The sequence below is a fragment of the Peromyscus californicus genome, unplaced genomic scaffold (genome assembly GCF_007827085.1).
Source record: "Peromyscus californicus insignis strain IS unplaced genomic scaffold, ASM782708v3 Scaffold_18__1_contigs__length_77618521, whole genome shotgun sequence".
Lineage (NCBI taxonomy): Eukaryota > Metazoa > Chordata > Mammalia > Rodentia > Cricetidae > Peromyscus > Peromyscus californicus.
In genome coordinates, this window is record NW_026294480.1 from 59,143,628 (window position 1) to 59,167,921 (window position 24,294).

Sequence of the window (24,294 nt, forward strand, 5' to 3'; positions counted from 1 at the left end):
GAAACAAGCCAAGCTAAGGCTGGGCATTTATAATTAAGACTAAGCCTCTATGTGTGATTTATTTGGGAGTTGGGTGGTGGGCCCCCCAAAAGAGCCAAAAAACAAAAAAACAAAACAAATAAAAAACCCCCAACAACACAGCTCAGCAGGGAAGAGCACACGCTCTTCCTGAGGACCCGAGTTTAATTCCCAGCACCCACATCAGTGCTCAGGGTACCTGTAACTCCAGCTCCAAGTGGATCCCATACCACTGGCCTCTGAAGGCAAAATGCAGCCTCCTCCTCCCATAAATACACATAACTAGAAGTAATGAAAATAAATTTAAAAATCACTGCTGACAGCTGGACGGCACATGTCCACAGTCCTTGCTACTTTCGAGTCTGATGTGGGAGATCACTTGAGTCCAGAAGCGGCTGACCAGCCAGCGTCATCAACATAGTGAGAGGACGTCGAGAACTGAAGGGAACTGAACTGGCGTCTCTGTGGCATTAATCACAGGGGACTAATGAGCCAGGGTGACTCCAGACCCTCACCTGTGTCAGGAAGGTCTACCAGCCAGGTGTGCTGCTGCACACCGGTAAGCCCAATGCTTGGGAGGTGGAGCAGGAGGATCACAGAAAGCCTGAGGTCAGCCTGCGCTACATAGCCAGTTCCAGGCCAGCCAGGGATGGTCTCAACAGCAACAGCAACACACAAAATATAAAAGCATTAGAAAAGTTTCCCGATTCATACAGAACAAATTTGATGAAGATGGTTACTTGCTTACATTAGCAAATAAACCTATAGAAAGATGCTAATATATCTGGATCATACAGTCTTAATAGCATATCATCAACCGTGTACTAGTTAGTTTTGACAGGAGTTGAGCACCAAGACTTTTTTTTTTTCCAAGACAGGGTTTCTCTGTGTAGTTTTGGTGCCTATCCTGGATCTCGTTCTGTAGACCAGGCTGGCCTCAAACTCACAGAGATCTGCCTGGCTCAGCCTCCCGAGTGCTGGGATTAAAGGCCTGTGCCACTACCGCCAGGCAGGCACCAAGACTTTTAAAGGAAAAATGAAAGTCAGGATTTATTTAGCAGGTGTAGCAGACATGGTAATCAGGGCTCTAAGATTGAAACTGTTTTACTTTACACACAAAAGCTTTTGTTTTGTTACTAAGCACTTATTAACCACTCTGCAGCACAATTAGAAAATTTATCTAGTTTAGAGAGCTAAGTGCTGATGCATGCCTGTCATCCCAGCATTCAGGAGCAGAGGCAGGAGGATTTCAAGTTTAAGGCCAGAGCAGGCTGCTCAGTGAAACCCATCTCAGAGAAGCAAAGAGAAGAGCAAACCCAACAAGACACTTGACCTTGTTGGGAGCAGGTTGTCTTTAATAAACTGAGCCCGGTGAGTCTCCACAGTGTGGCCGGAAATACTTACTTGGGAATAAAGCAGTTCAGCCAGGGAGGGTCAGGAGAGGCAAATGCTAGTTTATTTAGCTTAGTATTCAGGAGTAACTTCATGATGACAATCGTCAATAACCAATTACAACATGAGGAAGTTCAAAGAATGGAATTTTGCAGAGCCCACGTTTTTGCATTTAATTAAAAAAAGTATGCTATCTCCTTTTCATATACCAAGCTGAGAGGCCATTGAGATGATCTCCTCACTAGTTTTTGCTTACTGCTGAAGGAGGGATGATTCCCAGGGCACTTTCAGTGTCTGACTCACGTCCATCATCTTCAGAAACCAGAAGGAAGATGAGGCCCAGAGAAGTGGTGGTGGAGGGAACGCTGCCTGGCCTCCGGAGTCGGACAGACTGACAGTATGTATGTTCTTTGGTCAGCAAAGCGAGGAGGGAGAGGACTGCATACATGACAGATACACAGCAGCATTCTAAAGCAGGAGACAAGAATGTCAGGAGTGCGCTCGCCCCGCTCCAGATGGAAGGGCTATTATTATAAATGAAAGGCGGCAGCAGTGGACGCCAGGCACTTCTGTTGTGTGCCAGATCCTGAAGTCCAGATGTAAGCAGGTTACCCCTGGGACAGGACAGGCTTCAGCTCCCGCAGCAGAACAGAGCCAATCAGGGGCTTCTCGGTGTTGATGATAAGTTGGGCTGTGGAGCCTTCCTTCAGCTCCACCGTGACGAGCATCAGTGACCCACTGTGCACAGTTTTAGCTGCAAACCTACAAGAAAAAGTAAGAGAGACCTTTTATCCTGAGAGGGAGAAAGAGGAGACGGCATATGTTCAAATAGGTTTAAAGTAACTCTCTTTCTTAACTGAAATAATTGGTTGAAGGTTCTCTACTGCCCTACACCTAAAGGCAAGCATCCTTTAGGAAAATCACTGAACCGCCCAGCCCAGGCTCACCACACACAGGCCACTTCAGTGTAGTTTACAGACAGAAAAAGAAAAGCCTGCTTCACTTACTGGTTTGAATGGCAGATGCATGAGGGCACTCTCCTTATGATATACTTAGGAAACACCCACTAACTCGACAGTTAACGTTTACCATGCCGTTTTAAATATGCTGCCACATTTTTATTTTTAAAACATGTTAAGGAAAGGTACCTTCTCAAAGAGCTTGGAATTTTAATTCCTCATATCTGAAAATGATTATGCAAGAAGTTAGATAATTTTATGTACATTAAAAAATTCAAATTCAATCTCTACTGTTAATGGTGACAAGAAACAAAGTCACATGACAGCCAAGTGCTACCCAATATTCAGAGCATTAGATCCTTCTTTTGCTTTAGGATACAACTGAGGGACGTTGAGGTCTAATGTGCTATCACTAAATTCCAAGACACGAAGAACCTACTAATTACACGGAATTAAAGGAAACCTAGCCCTTTAACACTGCAATGGAGTGAAAAGCCACTGGCGGCGGCGGCGGCGGCGGCTGAGGCGGCACAATGAACTTCTGTCAATCCGGCTCCCTCATTCTGCATGCACAGTGGGCTCCAGGCTGGGAGGGAAGCTGGCCGCCCCTCTATGCGTCCATCTCTTCCTCATGGACCATGTTCTGCACATTTTGGGGGGAGGGATCTGATTGCAGGGATGACTGGAGAAAAACAAAGTTGCTGCACAGGAGCTTTTGAAAACACTAACAAGTGTGGAGCAGGTCCATGACCTGCTGTGACCCCACTTTGCAGGGCCGATCCCCTTTCCCCTCTCTGGATGACACGTGTCTGAATCTGAGCCATCTGCCTCAATTTGCGCAACATCTTCAGCCACAATGGCACCCAGTTAGCCCCGACAACAGCTCCCAATACCTAAAAATAAAACTGCCGCGCTGACAGCATGCTGCAGACTATTCAAGAGCAAACCAACTGGTCAGTGTCTCATGTCTGACAATTAGCACGGGTCCTGCACAGAGTCTGCAGTATCCTCAGGGATCTGTTTAATTACCATCAACATAAAAGAAGGAGTTTATCAGGAGGCACTCAGAAAAACTTCACTCCCGACTTAATTAAAATATTAGCCACTTAAGCAGGAAGCAGATTCTCTTTAAATGAACAGTAATTTCTTTTTTGAGTTTTTAAAAATGACATCAAGATCTTATCTAACACATTAGATTCTTCTTCCTTTTAAGATTCTAACAAGCCATGTTTGGCCCAAATAGAATGATGAGAATTTGTTCTTCAACAATTAGAATAATTCAACGAAAGAAAAACAGATAGACTTGTCCGACTTGGCTGAAAATACGAACCACACTTTGACAGCACACAGTAAAATGATGTAGCTAGTGGCTCACTGGCGAAGCATGCCAGCAACCTTTCTAATCATTTCCACCTATCTTTAAACATGCCGGAAACTGGTAGGAATTGGAGAGGCAGTCCTGCAGAGAAGCGACGTTAGCGAACCAGTTTAGGAGTGTAACCCCAGCCATGTTTCTAAGGAGGTTTCTTATAAGCTTTACATCCGTATCTGTTTGCACAGAGATTAGGCACCGGGCCACCTCACTTCCCTTTGTGAGTACGGGCTGCTCCCTCACCTCCTATGGCTCCTTACTCATTCGTTTCTCTTGTCTAAATTTAAAAATTATCTTTATGTGTCTGTGTGGGTCTATGCGCATGTGTGTGTGTGTAGACCTACCAAATCTAGAAGAAGGGGTGGGGTCCCCTGATGATGAAGTTACAGCCAGTTGTAAGTCACCCAATGTGGTTGCTAAGAATTGAACTCAGGACCTCTGGAAACTCGGTGAGCGGGCTTCACTACTGTGCCATTTCTCCAGCCCCTTGTCTAAAGTTCAGAGGCTGTACAGCTTCACAGGAGAAAGATATTTCTGTAGTTTGCTAAGACACAATGGTTCCATTCATCTACTCAACTTCCCCCACAGATTTGGTTGCCATACTTTTATTCATTCACCAAATATTTCAACAGAGGTCTCTATCTGACAGGGTTATAATTGTGTAAACAATAGTCTTCTTAGTCCCTTTATTTACTTAACACTTGTGCCTGGGGACCTCAGAGGAGGAGATTATGCCTGAATAGGAGCACAATGCACCATGTGAATTTCAGGGCTGTATAGCCCCAAGGTACATTTTATTTCTCTTCCATTCAAAACCTTAAGAGTTAATGTCACAATAACACCAACTAGGCAGAGACAAGCGTTAGTATGTTTACAGAGATTAAAATTGGTATCTTGGGCATGTTTTTCAAATCCTGTTATGAATTTCTCAGTGCCTGGAAGAGCAGGAACATGAAGCGGAGGCGTTTGCTTAGACTGCAGAGGCAGAGCACAGACCATCCTAGCAACCAAACCTGTGAGCCGCTGCCTCTCCAGCAGGGGTGTGTTCCCACAGCACACAGGCTGAAAATGATGTGTTAAAGGGGGAACTGGAGATCGGATGTTCTGACGCGCCCATTTCAGTTCAAAAAGAACGGGTTTCACTGGAACATCGCATGGTTACAACTGGCCTTTTGGGTCCAAGGAGACAAACCCACTCCCCAACGCTGTTTATCATTTAAATTCTCAACGGGCCATGTTTTAGCATATATCTAAGCTACAGTTATGGGAAGAATACTAGTTAGTACACAATAGCTAGAAACCCTGGTTGTAAAGACACGTTAAATTTGATGGGTGACATCAGGTCTTCAGTACTTGGCCTCCAACTAGGTCCTAGTGTGACTTATTTTTCAGAAGGCAGGTAAAGTTCTGGTCACTGTAAAGTAGCTACTGTTTATGCCTTGTGACCAGAGGTGGGTGTGAAGTACTTCCTCACACAAATTCATCTGACCCGATGAGGCAGGGGACTGACAGAGATGGGGGTAGGGAGGAGGCTGAGGCCCACAGAACTGGAGGCACTTACCTGGGACACAGGGCCAGCACATGGCAGAGCAGGGGTTCAAACCAAAGCACTCTGAATCCAGGTCACATACAGTTTCTCAACAGGTGCAAAAACACACTCAATATTTGTTTCTATCAGTCAACAGATGACTTTCCTATTCACCTAGCATGTGTAGGATAACCTATCATAACCTATCATTATGCCAGAAACCTTAAGAAAGATTTTCTCCTTTCAAAATCATGTGCTTACTTTGTGTATTCTGTGAGACAAAGCATCCTGACTTAATTCTGTCATATTTTTAATCCTCGCTCTTACAGATTAAAAAAATCAAAGTATTGTCTACCTACTCTTTCCAAAGTCACCAGTAATGAAAAATATGAAAACTTTTTGAATAGAGCTGTAACAGGGAGGGACCTCCGAGAGACCAATCACCCTGGAAACCAGGACCCCACACAGGAGGACCAGAGTGACGCCACGCAGAGATGAACTGTCCGTGTACGACGGCTCCACGTTATTGAAAGGACAACATCTAAATGTTTTTCACTTCATCCTAATATTAAGCACTCACTGTTTATAATCAGCTGGGAAGGTAAAACTTGGCATGTATCTGTCTGACATCTTACTAAATGTCTTGTCTGTTATCTCTAGCAACTGACATTTAGTCTTTTTTGAACACTTAAGATTCAAGAAAAAGCCCAAACAAGCTCAGGCTGTGCCCTAAATGAGAAAAAAAAAAAAAAAATCCACTCTTTTAAGAAGTTATTTTCTAACTACTGTTGGAATGATGAAACTGGTCACTAACAATCAATTCTGAATAGATATATCGTCTGCAATTCATTTACATTTGTGAGAAACTGGCTATGGATCATAAATGTTCTTTTTCCCCCCTCAAAGAAAGGACGAGCCACAGCTCAATTGTTCTTAGGAGTGAATGCAACGGCACATGAATGCAGGTCTCTGAGAGGCTGCCTCCGACTCCCAGCACCCACCGACGAGCTCCTTATGCAGAAGCAGACTCGCTGCACGTAACAACAGCTTGACGACATGCTTTTTCTTCTCTTGGATAATCTTCCTGCTTTCTGATTTTTCTATTCTGAGTTCAATTTTCTTGTGCTTTCTGTTCTACTGGTTATCAGAAGCTGTGACAATGGCCCACTCAGGCTAAAACTTTTTTTTCCGACTCTGTACATGAAGCCTTCAATTACTGCCCGCTGAAGCAGACAGAATCCTATTAGGAAGAGAGACGATCACAAGATGCAGTGCCCTGCCCTAGCTGTATAAAAATAATTAGTCCAAAGTTGACAAATGTGTAATCAAGTCGCACAATCATTATATGTAAGAAAGCCTGGCTTGAATGGGGTCCTAAACACCAATACCACAGCATGGAGATTTGGAATATTATTTTCCAAAGGATTCAAAATTGTAAATCTTTACTGCCTTGGCTTAATACTATTTAAGTAGACCGAGATTTTAAACAGATAGAGATTCTGTATGTGGCAAGGAATTCTATTCTGCTGACTATAAAATTATATTTAAAGTTAAGACCATCATGCTATTAATAGTAAGAAAAATTTACAAGAGATTAAAACTGAGAAAATTTGAGACAAGCACTTTAAAACCTGATCTGGAGACCTGAGGATGCTTCTCTCTAGCAGACAGACGAAAGGAGTGAAGGGAATAGGCTTCCCTAAGAACGTGGATTCCTAGTCTAATCATGAGAGATGGTCTTAAAAATCACCCCAGCCCATCAGGTCAGTGATGTGTTCTCTCTCTTTGTACAGAAAAGCTAAAACTTAAGTGCACTTCCCAAAGAAAACACAAGGCCCCCAACCTGCCACAGCATCTGCTTGGTGGGGTGTGGGACGAGACGGTGTTAACAAGGAACCACACAGTAAGGTCAGTTCTTACCCCCTTTCTTTGATCCTTGACAAAACTGTCAACAGAAGAACACCTTTCTTTGATTTATTTTTTTACATGAAGACATCTATTTATTCTCATTAGTGAACTGCTGCATTAGAAGGTTATTCCCTCACTCATGAAGAAATGAAAAGTTAAATACAGAACATTTTAGAGGAGGACTTGGCTGTGCAGTTTGGTTAGGTGTGAAATATTCAGACTGGCTTTCTGTGTAAAATTCACTGAGGTCTGCGTTTGTTTTCAAATGAGATGATGCTTCTGAGCCAGGAGGCCCAGGCAGATCCAAAAGCAGTTCTGCCCTCTAGTGGACAGTCACCGGCCGGCGGAGAGAGCGTGGCTCACTTGCTGGTTTCCTAACTCTCGGTTCTGCTGGACTCAAAGGGGTCATACTGGAGAAAAGACCCAGTCAGATACCATTACATCAACAGGTGTTCAGATAACCCCTTGTTTCAGGATAGATTAAACAGGGATTGGCAGTACTCTCGGAGTACAGGCTAAGCAAAAACTGCTCTCACTACAACCCTCAAAAATCATGTGGAATTTAAATCTCCTAGAGAGTCTACGAGAAAAGAAAACAATCAATAAACAAAAACAGTATCCTGGAGCCAGATGTGGTGGCGTACACCTATAATCTGAGCACCAGGAAGGCTAAAGCAAGTTCCAGGCCAGCCCAGGCTATAGGCAAGGCTTTGTCTTAAAACAAACAAAACACACCATACCGTACCACACCAAACAAAAAACAGAACTGAAACCAAACAAACAGAACAAATCCCTACAAACTCACTGCACTATCACAAGTTTAATCAACATAAAGATGGGAGAAAGGCAATTATTAGGCCCCTCACCAAGAAGCGAATGTCCATTCAAGAGACTAATGACAGATCATATGGGATAGAAAAAGATACATAAAAGTATATCCCCTATAAATACCATGTAAACAGTTATGTGGTAATGGGACTTACTGGGATGAAATTAAAGAAGTCACTTGTACCTGTACTTTACACTACTATATACTGATGAATCAGTGACCAAGACCGCCATGGGTATACTACTCAATTTGAACAGCAGACTTTCTTAGTAATTAGTGACTAGAAAACAATAGCAAAACATTTCCCCTACTAAGGTCTTTCCATCCACAAGGTGCATACGTCAACAAATCTCAAATTAGGAAAGGGTAGACAGAAGGAGAATGAATCCTAATTAACATCTGTGGGGGAGGAAGAGAAGCATGCAGGTGCCCAGAGTCCGTCTGCACCAAACATCACATTTCCCAGTACACGGCCAACTGGGGAAACTGTGATTCATGAGATGACAAGAAGGCATACAAATGATACCAATGCAAATGTCGCAATTCTGAACATGGCGAAGTGCGGGACTGGTGAAACACACCCTTTCTTAGTGACCCGAGAACTCTCCAGGCACGGCTGCAGCTAACTCACAAGAACCTACAAAACATCTCACCTGGGGCTGGAAGCAACTTCAGTGGCAGAGAGCAGGCATGTGTGAGGCCCGAGATTCAGTATGCACCCCCTTTGCCTAAGGTTCCCTCACTGACTGTTTTTGAAATGAAAATATGCAAACATAGGAAAGTAGTTTTACCCATGCTATGTGGCTCTCCCTAGCTAGGCAATCCACACTGTGGACTCTGGGGCATACATGCACATCCCTGGGGCACCCCACACTGTGGACTCTGGGGCATACATGCACATCCCCGGGCCATCCCACACTGTGGACTCTGGGCATACATGTACATCCCAGGACTGGTCCCTGAAGTGCTAAGCTGAGTGATAGACGTTCCAGGTGGATAAGCAGCACAAAGTCTCCCACCTAATTCTTTCCAAAGAATATCTTTAGAGATTTGGGGATTATGGATGGATGTTTAGTTTCTGAGTTTCGGTATGGGGCATTAATTACCTGCGCTGCACCAGTACAAATGAGCAATGGCCCCTTGGTTTCTAACTACATTGGTGACAGGAGCCTTCCTCAGAAACACTGGATTTTTCTCAGACATCTTTCTGGCCCTTGATGAGCCTGAGATTCCTACGGCTAGTCCTCAGTAGCCTCTCTTAGAACACATGAACTCCTGACTTTGTGGAGTCCATCCCTATGCTATGAATGCTGGCCTTCCTGCCTCCACAGGCTCTTCTCATGTATTACTCATAGTTCTGATTGAAGACTCCCACAATGCACAGCGTACCACGCACATTTCACAAGAAGAAATAAAGCTATTCCACTACATTTTTAGTAAGTGCTTTTGGGTGATTCCCAGGCTGCTTGTTCCTAAGCGTAACTGTGACCTGGGAAACAGCAGACTGACACAATGGCTGGTAACTCACTAAGATGGCTGATAAGGTTCTTCTCACCGGACCTTCTCCTAAGAGAGTAAGAAAAACCAACAGGAAGACAGAGGAGGCAGACAGTCAACAGTACACCACTAATGCTACTAGCTGTTGAGTAAACTAAAAGTAGGTATGCTTTCTCAGTTGATCTTTCAAAGTATTAACTATGGAGGAAATGTTCAAAGCCTTTGAAGTGAATTCCATACAACTTATACTTGACCCTTCCCTCCCTCTGTGACTAGCCTTGAGCAGCATGAATGTGCTCTACTACTCGGCTGCATCCCCAGCCCACATTTTCCTCTCTACTTAGTCTCATACTAGGTTGTCTAGGACGACCTTGAACTCACTCAGTAGCCAAGGCAGGCCTTGAACTTCCTATCCTCCTGTCTCAGCCCCTGAGTAACTGAGACTACAAGTCTACATTACAGGGCCAGGTCCTTTTCCTTAGTGAGGGGCATTACTGTTGAAACGACAAGCACCATTTTTCTATTACTTGTTCAGTGAAAGCTCCCACTTCATACTGTCCCACACTTAGGCAAATTCATCAAGGTTTACTTTTCTTAGGAACTCACGTATTTTTAAAATTGGTGTTTAAGACAAAAGAAATTCAAGTTTGGGGAGCTGTAGTAATAGACTATTTCAATTAAGGCAATGGGAATTTAATTATTGACTCGTTAGGAAGAATACAATGGCATTGTTAAAAGTCCTGCAAGAAAGAAATGATCTTGAAAATTAAGGAGAACATATGCCAGTTTGTTATGTAACAAATTTCAGTATCTTAAATAGGGACAGTCAAATGCTTTCCATGTTTGGTATTTAAAAAATAATCTAAAGTCAATTATTGTTTACAAATATTAGAGTATGGTTAGTCCTTGTCTTTCAGAAACTCAAAAGAGCTCTTGGAGAAAAGTACAGGAATCATTAAAAACCTTACAGGATTTCAACATTGTCATCAGCAGATGCTATCTAGGCTTAGAGATAAAAACAACATCCCCTGGGGTAACATAACATCAGATGCTACAAAATACGACGACTCAAGAAATACTAAACTGTCAATTTCTGTTATTAAACTGTAATCAGCAAAAGTTATTTCATTTAAGTGAAATGAAGAAAAGCACTGATATAGATTTTATAAACAATTAACTCAAAAGATGGCAGAGTGTTAGATAATCAGAAAAATAACTTGAATCAACTTGATTGAGAAAATACAATAATGAAGTGCTTATGGCCTGGAAGCCTTAAAAAAATAAAAACATTTATGGCATTATATACCCATATTTTTTGTAACACATGAAATATTTTCAGGTGTAGTAGACCTTAGAGGCAAGTTAGGACAGCACAATCTATTAAGTTTACACAGACCTTTTATTCCCATCGACCCTCCTCCCCCAGGCTGCAGAGCCCATACCCAGGCCATTAATGATGGAACTAAACAGAAAAGCACCATGAGATCCTGTACATGAGGACCGAGCACATTAAGGCTGAGTGCCATCTCCACGATAAAGTAAGTGGTTCTGAGTTATCTGTCTCCTTTGCATTAGCAGCAATAATTTAGCACTGACTGTGATTTTTAATTAAAGTCATTTGACCAGGCAAGAGGTTGCAAACCTCCAGAACAAGTTTCAGGAAAATTATGTGTTAATCAGGATTATAAAACTGGCTTTTGAATCTCAGACCAGTCCTGCTCTCTAGCCCACCTCATTCTCGGCCATGCCTTTCTCTTCTGTAATAAACTGTCTCTATTTCTGTCCGTAGAATAAAAAACAAAACTATGCTAAGTGTCCTTCCTAGACCATCTTCCAGTAGGAAGACAGCTTTCATATTATTTACCTTAATATAAAAGGTAACTTTCTTTTCATCTCAGAAACAAAAATCTGCAAGACTGACTTTTGTTTTCTAAAGAGCAAGACCCACAACCCAACAACCGGCACACAAGACCCAAAGCACAAGTTGGCCATGAGAAACTGGCCGTCTTCTGTGTACCACAGGAGACTATGAGGCCCGCAGAGCGCTCTCCGCTGCAGTTCTAGAGCGGAGGGAACATGGCAGGCACAGTAAGCCAGGAGTTAAAGCCCACAATGACACCCTTACACTTTCATAGTTTCAGGAACTCATAAACGTTAGAGAAAAACCCTAGGAAAGCAAAAGTAGCCAGAGGCTGGGCCAGCTCGGCAGTGGACAGTTTGCCTGTCACGTACAAGGGTGCAGTCTCTAGTGCAGGAGGGAAAAACACATCACAGGGGAAAACGCAGAACCAGAACGCTCTCCTTTTCCTGAAAAAGCTTTATCTTCTCTCCCGGTGAGCAACATCACTGGACAGACAGCCGAGTCTGCACCATGAGACGACAGGGCTTCTTATAAATTAAGAAATGTAAACCTCGCATTCCCAACGGATTTACCCCGAGTTCCACCCACTCCTCTTGCTATGAACAAAAAGTAAAAACAAAGCTCACCTGCTTTTTGAGTAGCACACACAACCTGATGCTGCCCCGAGAGCACAGGGCAGTCAGGCAGCTGTGAACAACGAACGGCCTCTCAGATCTGCACAGGGCAGCCTACTGTCCTTCTGTAGTCGGCCCAGGACTTCAGGTCGCCCGCCCCCCCCAGCTTTCTACCCATTTTCACACAGGTGGTGAAGGTAAGGCCTTAAGGAGAACGGATGACCCGCCACAGATCTCAAGGCCAGGCACGGCAGGTCTAACACCCAAACCACCCATGGCATGTTTTACACAGAGCCTCTTCTGTTTCTGAGCTGACACAGAAGAAAACAACAAAAACCAAAAAGACCAAAACAGGCCCAAATTTAGACTCCCTTTTGAGTCTAACTTTACTTCTGTAACTGAGGATTGTATGAGAAAGAGGACATCAAACACCGTGTGCAGGTATCTGTGTGGCAAAGGTATGCCATCACAGTTTGTGATGACTCCTTTGCGCTCACAAAGGCCTCGTGAATAGCCATGTGGAGAAGGGGTAACTCTTCTTATCTGTCCTTTCACTTGAGGCCACAGGCACCCCAGTATACAGAGTGCGAACAGGAGCCACACTTGCTACTGCCGCTCAGGACACAGGACCTGGATGCTGTGCTTATTCAGGTGCCTGGGGGGAGGAGGTACTCGGTCTGAGCACAGAAGCTGTGTTTGGGCTGCTGGTTGTCCAGCAGCTCCTTAGAAACCAGAAGCAGCCTTAAGGGAGTGCCTGTCAGGGGAAGGATGTGTCTACAGCGCCCAGTGCCCCACTCGACTGTGAAGAGTTTTTCCTAGAAACTCAAATCCAGAAAAATAAGGTAAATTCTTAACAGCATTATAAAAGGCATCTCAAGAAGCCACCAAGTTATTATAAAATGTAGATATTGTCTGAGCATCCTTCAGAAGCAGCCATGCCAGTATCAGAAGGATGCTATAACATGGGGACAAGGCTTTGACTCAAACCCATCAATCAAGCCGATCATCAGGCATATGGTTATTTACTGACAAAGATTAGAAATTATGCTTCTGAACACAGACGTTTTCCCCACACCACAGGATAGCAAGCTCACTGTGCACACTATCCCACACCACAGGATAGCGAGCTCACTGTGCACACTATCCCACACCACAGGATAGCGAGCTCACTGTGCACACTATCCCACACCACAGGATAGCGAGCCCACTGTGCACACTATCCCACACCACAGGATAGTGAGCTCACTGTGCACACTATCTGAGCTCACCTGTGCACGTTATCTTGGCCTGAGGGCACTGCGCCGAGGTTGGCAACATTCACGACCTTCTGGAGGATCATGGAGGGAGTGAAGTTCTGGGGAGCAGCGATGACCGTGACGGAGGTCTCATTCATTCCAGTGAGCGTTCCTGGAACAGCAAAGGAAGGGTCCATTCAATGGGTCTTGTTGTGAAAGGGATGGGAGCTTTAAGCTCAGAGTCAAATTTTAAAACTTTTCCCAATGAAAGGGGCACTACTTTAGAATTTAATATATAAAATAATTACATACAATCAAAATGATACCAGTGTTTCTAAGATCAAAAGTCTTCACTGTGTAGGAAAAGTAAGATGCTGTAAAAACAAACAGAACATTCTTCATACATCTGATTTTAACTAGTACAGGATAAAACCTAGGAATTTTAAATAAGTTTTCAACTTCAGACCCTTTGAAAATGTGATGAGGGTCATGTAAACTGCCTTGACCTCACTTGGGCGGGTACTGACTTCTTGATAGCATTGCTATTTACTCTGTTCCTTCCCAGACTACCGCCATGCCGACTGACAACCAACACAGTAATCCCGCCCCAGCAGCAGGACCTGATGAGTGGCTTCCAAATGACACTCAGTGACGGCTGCAGGGACTGAGGTTGGTTCTAGAACACGGGAGCGCTAAGCTACACGCAACAATAAAGCCATCTGTCTGACCAACTGAACTAGAGCCAAAACACACATGGGAGATTCTGAACAGAGAAGTCTGATAACAGGAAAAATGTAAATCACACAGTTCTAAACTCCTAGACATTTTAAATAGTATTAGAAAAAGAAACGTAAGTGAAGGAAACCTACAGACAAACCCCACAATCGACAGAAGACATACCACTAACGTCAGAGCTTCATGTGGATACGCTCAGGCAACCAACTCAGTGATATACCAAACTCTTGGGAAAATACTGAAATATAGTACCTGGGCTAAAAACCGAAATGATTACAGGAAATGCCATCTATTTGCATCTGTGACATCAGTCATGAACACTAATGATGTCTATTAAACACAACAACTTTTGGAGACATTTGATCACGTGCACAGTACTGTGCACAATTTATGAAAATGGTGAATTCTGATTTCATGTTTTCAAAAAATTACATACAGTCCTCCTTATTTAACCTCCAAGCCTACGTATGCACTTTAGTTATTTATTGCAGAGGAAATCTGAACACTTTAAAAGTCCCTCTGATCAACAGGAGAAAGACACTAAAGGCTAACAACACTGCCCGAGACCCTACTCCCATCCATCAGATAAAACCAGAGCCATCTACGTCCAACAAGGAGCGCTAACCACTAACCACTCTCGAGCCCAGGAACACCACGTTCTGTCTTAGGCCGTTTAACTTCAACATTAGGCAGAAGCTTTAACAACTACACAAGTGGCCAAACTGTGCTTTTAAGTGGAGCGCAGGGCTGACAGAAGACTGCCGAGATGTGTGTACTCATTTAGGGTTTAAACCGGCTCCATTAAGCTCTATTGGAGAGCAAGCGCTGAATAAATGAATGCAACTATGTTTATGTTAAAAGCCTGTTTCCCGCAGCATGTAATTAAAGGAAATGCTGCACGGAGCCAGTACTTTTGTCAAGCTCCTGTAAATGGAAAGATGGATAGCACTCAGAGAAGTGAATGCATTGCTTCATATTTAACCTTAACACTCTTGTCATTAATGGTTTGTCTAACTTGTTCTATAAAAGACAAGGTACTGCTCCATTGAAGTAAAATTAAAAAAATCAACTAAACCATGCTTTTCAGAACACAAGATTCATTATCGTCAGCTAATGTATTGGCATAAAGCAAAGTAACATCCTATCGAGTAAGGCACACATTCAATCTGCCTTCCCACCCCCCTTTATTTTTAACTCATGCTGTTTTATTGTTATAGGCAATTTGTACCACTCAGCATGACAGTGTAAACTGAATCAAGATTAATTTACATGCAAAAGAACACTTAGGAGAGCAGCGTGGTAAGCAAATGTATTGTCTCGATTGCTGAGGTGGAAAGGAAGCTGGAGGGGAAAGGTGCTCTAATTAAGGGGCATCAAATATGATTGCTTGTGGTAGTTAAGGGCCAGAAAACAGCAAATGTCTGACCATTTAAGGAATTAGCATCTTGTGAGCTAGGAGCCCATAAGATGGATGCATAAATCACAATAAAATTAAGCAAGCATTCTAGGTTTCTTTCTTAAACCAGAGATTTTTGCTTAATGAAAATATATCAGGTATTTTCAAATTAACAAGAAAGAAAAATATGCCATGGTGATCATTAAATGTTTGCCCATACATGTATAAAAGTAAAGGTTCAGGGAATACTTTAAAGTTATCAGAGGGAAGGGCTGTGGCTTCATGGGAACGTAACAGCATTTTGTTCGAGGTATAAGACAAGATTTAATTTAGGCTTATCGGATGTAATTAATAGCTAAAATGAAAACCAAGGAACGCAATGAAATCTTATTTGAAAAGATTTTTCTAAATTTTAGATTTGCAATTTAAATGACAGGAAGAGAAGGATGGAGAGCAGGCAGCCTGGAATAAACCACTGGCCTGAGTCTTCTGAAATGAGAACTGTCTGAAGAAACTAAACTCATTTTTTTCAGTATACGTCATCGTATTGAAAGGCTCTCACACATAGCTCATTAACTATCTGCAATGCTCCAAACTCGTAACTAATAAATCACACTCCAGTCGAAGGCTCAATAATATGAATACTATAACACTTTCAATATCTAGGACAGCCCAATCTGATCGAGCACTCGGCCACACTCCTGTTGTTCTGACCACATATTCAGCACCTGAGAAAATGTGATGGGACAGGTGGTACACTGGAAACAAAGCTTTAGTTTTAAGGAATATGAACGTAGCATGGCTGCTGAGACCACTTCTAATATTTTACATACTGCTTTGTATATCTTTGGAATAAAATAGAACCATATTCTTCCTGTTTCTTCTTTATAGTTTTTAAATTAAATCCCAATGAATACACTTAATGCAGTTTTTGAGTCTTAAAATATGTCCTGTGAAATGAGATAATAATAAGTGCATTTATCAAAGTAGAAACAGGTTTTAAAGCTAGCATATAACAAAACGTACACACGTTTCTTCAAATTACTTACATCTTACCTTCTAGAACTTTACACTGACAAAATATAAACAAGTGATTTTCATTTAGGTTTAGGATTTCCCTCTGGGAGTCATCTTTCGGGGTCTTCTGTGAAAGCCAGCTCCCTTCCTGGAGCATTTCACCAATCCATGTGTAAAGTTGTGGATTGAGACCTCTATTAGCAAACCCCTGAAATCCGTAACTAAAAAGACGGGACTGAAAAAGCCTGTGGTGAATCTGCCAGCATCAAGTCCCACATCAAAGGATGAATTCAGGAAGACAGAGAGAATGATACAGAAACGCCAAGAGACCGGCGAGGATTTACAAATACTTCATATAAACACATTTTCAAATAGCTTTATTCAGAGTAGCCTTTCTGCTCTATTAAACATAGCAAACAGCTGCCAGATTTATTCAGACAAATAATCAACAACCATAGGAGTAAAATGGCAGAAGAAAAAGGAATTTTGGCAACAAGCCCACAGAGGACGGCGGCGAGTCTCCGTGTGCACCTCTCTCGTGCACTTGCGGTTCTGTATGGCTAGTCAGAGAAAAACCCTCAGTCACAGCCGAGTACAAAACATTTGATGGAACTCGCAAGTACTCTAAAGGAAAGCTGAGAGAGAGCAAGGGCATACAGTAATCTGCAGTGCAGGTCTGAGCTGCACCCGAAGGCAGACTCTCCCCATCAATCGGCGGCGCCTTCCTCCTGGTGCGCCACTCACCTTGGTTTGCAGAGCAGATGTAAAGCGGAGGCAGGCTTTAGCCAGCAAAGGGCAGAATAGCAAACACGAGAATGGATTCATTCGTCATTGGAAAAAGAAAGCCACAGAGATAATGTCTTCTACAGCAATACTCAACTTTGAAGAAGACAAATACAGAGTTGGGTTTAGTTATCCCTTTTAAAAACCCACTAACCAGGACTGAGGTAGGAGAAGATCCTCTACTGACAGGGTTGTCTGAGGTTTCTGTGGTGGGATGTTTCTGACAACAGGTCTCTCTGACCTTCTCAGGAAGCATGGCCTCTCCTCAGCGAGGGAGTGCTGTGTGTGTGCAGTCTTCCTGGAAGAGTGAGGGATATGACTGAACGACCCCCAGATGAAAGGGTCTTTGATTATACCCTCCAGAGAGAAAAACAGCCGAGGCTCACATCAACGTTTACACATTGCCGATGACAGCATGTAAAGAAACCCTACCTTTATGAACATGTACTCAAACACCGAAAATCACTGCTTTCCCCGGATCCATACACAAACAGGCCCTCACTTTCATTAGAAAGAGTGCTTGACTCTGGGCAAGTACAATATTAATACCTGCAGTCTGCTACAAGTATTTTCTTTGGTGTATATTTTAAAATCTTTCAGATCTGATTTAGTCAAAGCATTTCTTTAACAGAATTCAGTCAAACGGAAATAGAAGTCTTTCAACAGTATACTTCGGGCTTTAGTCTGAAGGGTAAAGTGCGTTACTGTGTATCTGGAAAGGCATGTTAGGAGGAGATGGACAACAACTTTATAACAACGCACGAACAAATGCAGACCGCGGGTTTACAGTGGCAGAAAGAGCATCAGGGAGTCTCCAGTTCCTGGAATTTAAAGCACACGAGCATAGCACGGGCTACAGAACAACTCTCAGAATTGAGCAGCTGGTTAAGATCAGCCTATCATTGCAAAGACACAGTAATCGATTTCCAGTCCTGCCAGGAACACGCACAAACACATACTTTTAAAGTATGAGTGCACGCATTAGAGCAAATGGAAAGTGTGCTGGCCTGTTGCTGGCTGGGTATGCATGGAAACCCCCGAGCCTGTTGGAAGCACAGGCGTATACCGTGTAGTGCAGACCTTTCTAGCAAAACGTAGTCAGCTCTCACCTCGCTCCTTCTTAAAGTCTTTCTCTGACATGGCCACAGGTAAGAGCAGTTCCCCAACAGGAGGCTGGATGCTGACGTTGAAGCAATCATCCTTGGTGCTAAGGAAGAAAAAAAAAAAAATCCAAAGGTGACCAAATGCTTAAAATCATACTTTTAAACACTACACAGTCTAACAAAAACAGTTAAACTTGTGATCCTCCTGCTTCCACCTCCAGGATGCTGTTTACAGCCATGCCACAAGCTGGGTTTATGCAGTACTGAGGACAGAACCCAAGGCTTGTTAAGCAGGGGTGAAGGAAGGAGAACCTCGCGCCTACTCCTGTGTTTTAGGGACAGCGATGAGGCCCCGCAGATGAGGCCGACGGTACAGAGCGGCTTTATAGACAGTACGCCCGCTCATGCAGGTTTCTACGGAGAGCTCCAGTTCAAGGCTGCTGTCCTGGAATCCTGGCCTACTCCTGCCTCTTCACTCTCTGAATTGTACGGATACATACAGTCAAGTAAACATACCACTACTTTATTCTCAGAACCAACACAAAGCACTTTCAAGGTTTAATTTTTAAAGACTGCTTTGTATTTGTGTGTGTCTGTGTATGCATGTGGGTACCCAGGAGGCCGGAAGAGAGCATCAGATCCCTTGGAGCCACCTAATGTGGGTGCTAGGAATGGAACTCTGGTTCTCTGGAAGAAGCAAGCACTCTTAACCACCGCACCACCTCAGTCCAGTGTCAATGTTTCTTAAAGGAAAGACAAACCACTGGAGCCCTTCAGCACTGATCCCATCTATAACTCTGAACTGGTGAGGATGGGAGAACACAGGCGGGGAGCTCATTTAACTCTGGTTGAGGGGGCAGAGGTTCTTAGCATTTACTCAGAAATCCTAACAATGATTGATCCTAAGAGGCAGCTTCTGTTATCCAAAATCGGCTAGCAAGAACACCGGAGAGGCTGGGGGTGTGGCTCACTAGAGGGGTAGGGGCTTGCTGGCATGACTGAGGCCCTCGGTTTGAGTGCCAGCAACATCCCCCAAACCCAAAGTGAATTTAATCAGCACAGCCAAGGGCCACACAGCTGTCCGTGCTGGGCTCTGTACCCAAGCGTCCCTGTCTCAGAGCCCATCCTTATTCTGCTAGAGCGCAGCGCTTCTCTGGGTTGGAGAGCATTGAGCGTGGGGCTGAGACATTTATGGGTAGTCTGGAATTAGAAGAGACAGACTGAGTGACGGACGGACAGAGTCTTTGAACTTTACCATGAAAACAACTGGGTGAACGACGGCATATTAAAGAGGAATCTGGATTCTACACAAAAGAACTTGGCTTTAATTATCTCAGACTCTGAGGTGTCCAGGAGATAATTAGAAATGCAAATTAGGAAGGGCAGGAAAAGAAGGTGACATGGAGAAGGAGGACACCTTGAGAAGGGCCTGGTACAAGCCTGCGGACCACAGGGGAAGGAACCAGCGGTGACAGACAGGAAGAATGACTTGGAGGAAAGCCTGTGCCCGATCTGCCAGGAGCCTAAACTGAGGACTGAAGGAGACACTGACGCTCCCTCGGCAAGATGGACACTATGGGAGAGGAACAGGGCAGGTGGGGTACAAGGGACAGTAAGAGTGACCGGAGAAGCGAGGAGAGGCAGGAAGCTTCCTCAACAGACGAAAGATGCTCTAAGAATGCAAAGGAGCAGTGGAAGGCAGAGCCGGGGGCTCTGCTACAGCAAGATCTTTTTTTCTCTTCTGGTTTTTCGAGACAGGGTTTCTCTGTGTAGCTCTGGCTGTCCTGGAAGTCACTCTGTAGACCAGACTGGCCTCGAACCTGGGGATCCGCCTGCCTGGGCCTCCCAAGTGCTGAGACTAAAGGCGTGCGCCACCACCACCTGGTTAGAGCAAGGTCTTACTGATGAGTGTAAGCACTAGATGAAGGGTTAGCCTGGGAACACAGAGGCACCATGCTTGGAGGACACCCAGGCAAGGGAAGGGATGGCTAACTCATTAAGGGAGATGTGTAACAGTCCCTAAAGAGGTGGGTGTACACACCACACAGTATAGGAACTGTACATATGATTTATAAACTAACGAGACAGAAAACCGACCCCTTCAGTTGCTAGCTATACCAGTGTTCCATAAAACAGGAGGCACAAGGCAATCTAGTGAGGAAAACGCCTGCTAATTCCTTTTTTATACCTTTAACTTCTTGTGTCCCTATTTTCTTTGTTTTAGTACACAAACAATGTCAGCATTGGCTAGAGAGATGGCGCAGAGGTTAAGAGCACTGGCTGCTCTTTCGGAGGTCCTGAGTTCAATTCCCAGCAACCCCATGGTAGACCACAACCATCTGTAATGAGACCTGGTGCCCTCTTCTGGCGTGCAGGCAGACATGCAGGCAGAACACTGTATACATAATAAATCTTAAAAAAAAGTTAACATATCCAAACATATGCTTACACATGCATATGTATATTCACATACACACACACACACACAAAAACACACATCCAAGGGATGCATAGCCAAAATTGTTACTAAGAGAGGCATGTACCTAGCTTCAGAAGGTAGAGGACCAGAAGAGCAGATGAACTGTGCTGCTATCTGTAACTCTTTCTAAAATAAGAAAGATACCGCATGCTGTGTGGGTCCGAGGTGGCTCTGCCGCAGTGAGGGGTGGGAGCGGTGCAGAGTGGAGGGGGGGACGACAATGATGGCTTCTCAGGTCTCTGGGGTCAGGGAAGCACTCATGAATGGTTTCTCCAGTGACACAGTGTGCTGGGGAAGAGCAGACACCACTGGCCAGATGTGTTTTGCTCTTGGTACCCATGCACATTTTCTGTTGTGTCTGCTGAAACGGAAACACTGAGTGCCCAAAATGGGGCACTGGAGGTAAATGTAACAGGACTAGAAGAGTGCAGCGGTGGACACTGGTGCCCGCTCACCCAGTATCTGTTTGCTTTTTCTTCTCTGCCTCTCCTGCAGCAAAGGATGAGTAAGTGACCCAGTTTTGAGCAATGAAGCACAGACAGATTCCACGGGAGCTGCCAGGGAAGCTCTGCTTTGCTTTTTGGACACAGACATAGTTCCTTTTTCCTTGATATCTCTCCCTCTCTTCCTCCCCGCTTCTTTCTTTTTTGGGAGCTGGGGGAGGGGCAAGAACATAGACAGGAACCTTCAGTAGGGCAGCCTTCATGGGGTCATCATAACTGAATTAGCACAGGACACACAAGGCAGAGAGCCTTAGACCCCACTGACCCGGGGCAACTGGTCACCAGCTTGGTATTGCTGAGCTTGGACTGTTCTTGGAGCAGTAGTAAAGCCCTGTTCGGTTAAGCCACAGTTGGGTTTGTTACTCATGGCAAAAGAAAGCCTCAGACATAGTAAATCAGTCTTCTACACACAGTTCTGAAAGGTTCCTTTGTATTTGGACAAACTTATTCTTTCATTTGCAGGAGTCTCCAGGGTGTCCTTCATTTCCTCTTTCCTATCATTTTGCCTTCTTTTCTGGTTGCTTCATTCTCTTTACGGCTATTCTTTTCTTTTAAAAAAGTAATTAAAAAATTTCAAGTTGTTGTGTCTTGTGCATGTTGGGTAATGATGCGTGTGCCATAGCGAATGTGGGGAGCTCAGAAGGTAACTCACTCTGTGGAGTCAGTTCTCTCCTTCCACTTTTGTGTGGGTTCTGGGAATTGAACTCAGGCTGTCAGGTCTGCACAGCGTCTCGACAGCCCCAGATGTTCCTCATCTTTGCCCTTCTCTGTCTGTCTCCTTTGTTTTAACATGGAGAAATCACCGTGTCTATTTCTATTCATATATCTCAACACAAATAAGACTGATGAGATGTAAACTTACTGGATTACCAGACCAATAAAGTAGCATCAAGACAGCTTTACACAGTTGAGCTAGACGAATCAGATAACAGTCTGATGTAAGGTAAGATTTTATTTGTATGTTTGGCTGTGATACATACACAACTATATACAAGCCCATTCCACAGATGCCTATGATCCAAATGGGTAAACTAAGTAAGAGAGATGGAGTGTGCAGGCTGCTTACTGATCCTTGTCTAAGGAGAGTGATAACCCCTCAGAGATAATTTTGACCATTAAATGAAATCAAACAGGACAATGTATCACAGACACTCAAAACTTACACATGTAATCCAAATGTTCCACAGTTCTTCCTCCTACCAAACAATTACTTATCTGAGCTTCATCCTCTAAAGATGAATTGTTTAAAGTGAAAACAATGAATATTTAGCACTTGGATAGACAGTGTCCAGTTGCCCTAAAAAGGGACGCCAGATTAAGGTTCACAATTGGCATACAAGGGTACACACTTTTTTTCTGCCTTTCTTATCAATATCAGGTATTAAAATTATTTTCAAAGTTTGTCAATGATAGGTGAAATATCTCAATTTTTATTTCCCCAAACACTAGCTACATTATACATCCTCTTATGCTTACTTGCTATTTGCATTTATTTTCTTTTTACAAATTAAAAAAAAAATTGTGTGTGTGCATGTTTGCTTGTATGAATGAATATATGTGGACCTTGTCGATGCTTGGTGCCTGTGGAAACCAAGAGAGAATCAAGCCCCCTGAAGTGGAGTTACAGACGGCTGTGGGAACTAGTTAGGACCTGTGGGTCTCTGCAAGAGCAGCACGTGTCCTTGACTAGAGCCCTCTCTTCAGCCTTCTTTAGGAACTGCTCATGCCTCTTCTTCCCACCCTTTCCTGGGTCCTGATCAGAACGGGAGTTCCTTATAACCTACTGAGGGAGCTTTTGTCTGTTCCAGGCGCCTCGGGGCTTTTCTATTCCATTTATGGTTTCTACTTTTTCTTTTCCGTGAAGAAATTTTACATTAAAAAAAAACCCTTTTCACTGATTCTTTGTGAACTTCACTTCATGCACCCCAATCCCACTCACTTCCCCACCCCTGCTATCTGCCCCCACCCCTGCAACGCCCCCACAAAAGAAAACACACAAACACTCTCACTGGGGAAGCTGCAGCGTGTCCCACAGTACACCCTTTTGCCCAAAGAGCGTTACTTGCAAATATCTGTTCACTGGAGTGGTTCAAGGCCTCAGACTTGTGCTACACGATCAATACTGAATCTTCCCCAGGACTCCTCTTGGGTACCCTGTTGTTGCCCTGTGCCATGGAGATCCTGCAGCTTTGGGTCTGCAGGGCCAGTCACGCACAGCAGTAGTTCATGGATGGGGTAGATGTTGGGGTGGGTCAACTCAAAGCCCTGGATCTGGGCCTGGGTGGTAGCTGAGTTGGTCAGTCCTGCTCTCCCGCACCTTTGCCACCAAGGCCAGCTCTCCCACGTTGCCCACATGAAGGGTGTGGCAGCTCTCCTGCCTGTGGTAGCTGTCGAGGGGCAGGACCAGTTCTCCTATGCTCATGTCATCGTGTCTAGCTCTCCCTCACCCACATAACCAGGGCCAGCTCTCCAGCACTGCCCCGTGAGGGGTGGGCCAGCTCACAGGGCGGACCACATGCTCATAGTTGTGACAACACCATCATTGATTTATTCAGGAGTGACCTGTGGAGGAAGCTCTCTGCAATCTTCCCAAGGCACAATCCACACCATTACAGGAAGGATGTTCTTCGCCCAAGTGACCTGGAAGCTCCCTCTGATACAATTTCTAAAATTTCTATTTTGTTTTACTGGTTCCTTTGCTAATGCCAATGAAAACATTTTGGTGGCCTTAATAAATACTTCAACATTTTAAAAAGACTTCTCTTCATTTAAAAAATATTTTGACCTTACATCCTGCTTTCCAGTTCAATTTTAGAAATATGCTGAATTCCTTGAAAGCTTCACTGGCATGGAACCCAGACTGTCACGTTGAATGTAAAGATGAATCTATGTGAGAATGTTTGTCTAATGAATATATGGCCTTCCACTTAAGAACATGGTGCATTTCTTCTTAATATTGCCTTTCTCCTATTTTAAAATACTTTGTATATTCTTTTAAGGCTTTTAGAAACATTACACTCCCTACCCCAGAAATCTATAACACCCTTAAAAACTCATTAAATAGA

General features: G+C 43.9%; 1 protein-coding gene across 4 annotated transcripts in view; it reads right to left on the reverse strand.

Moving 5' to 3' along the window:
* Nucleotides 1-1,452: 1,452 nt before the first annotated feature.
* Nucleotides 1,453-24,294, reverse strand: part of Ap3b1 (adaptor related protein complex 3 subunit beta 1) — a 218,690-nt gene continuing 195,848 nt past the window's right edge. For all 4 annotated transcript variants that reach the window (XM_052743550.1, XM_052743548.1, XM_052743551.1 and 1 more), the window contains 3 exons: nt 18,254-18,351; nt 13,247-13,385; nt 1,453-2,172 (listed from right to left, as the gene is read on the reverse strand). In XM_052743550.1, the coding sequence (XP_052599510.1) occupies nt 2,019-2,172; nt 13,247-13,385; nt 18,254-18,351 (391 nt within the window). In that variant the 3' untranslated portion in view covers nt 1,453-2,018. The remainder of the gene's footprint in view (nt 2,173-13,246; nt 13,386-18,253; nt 18,352-24,294) is intronic.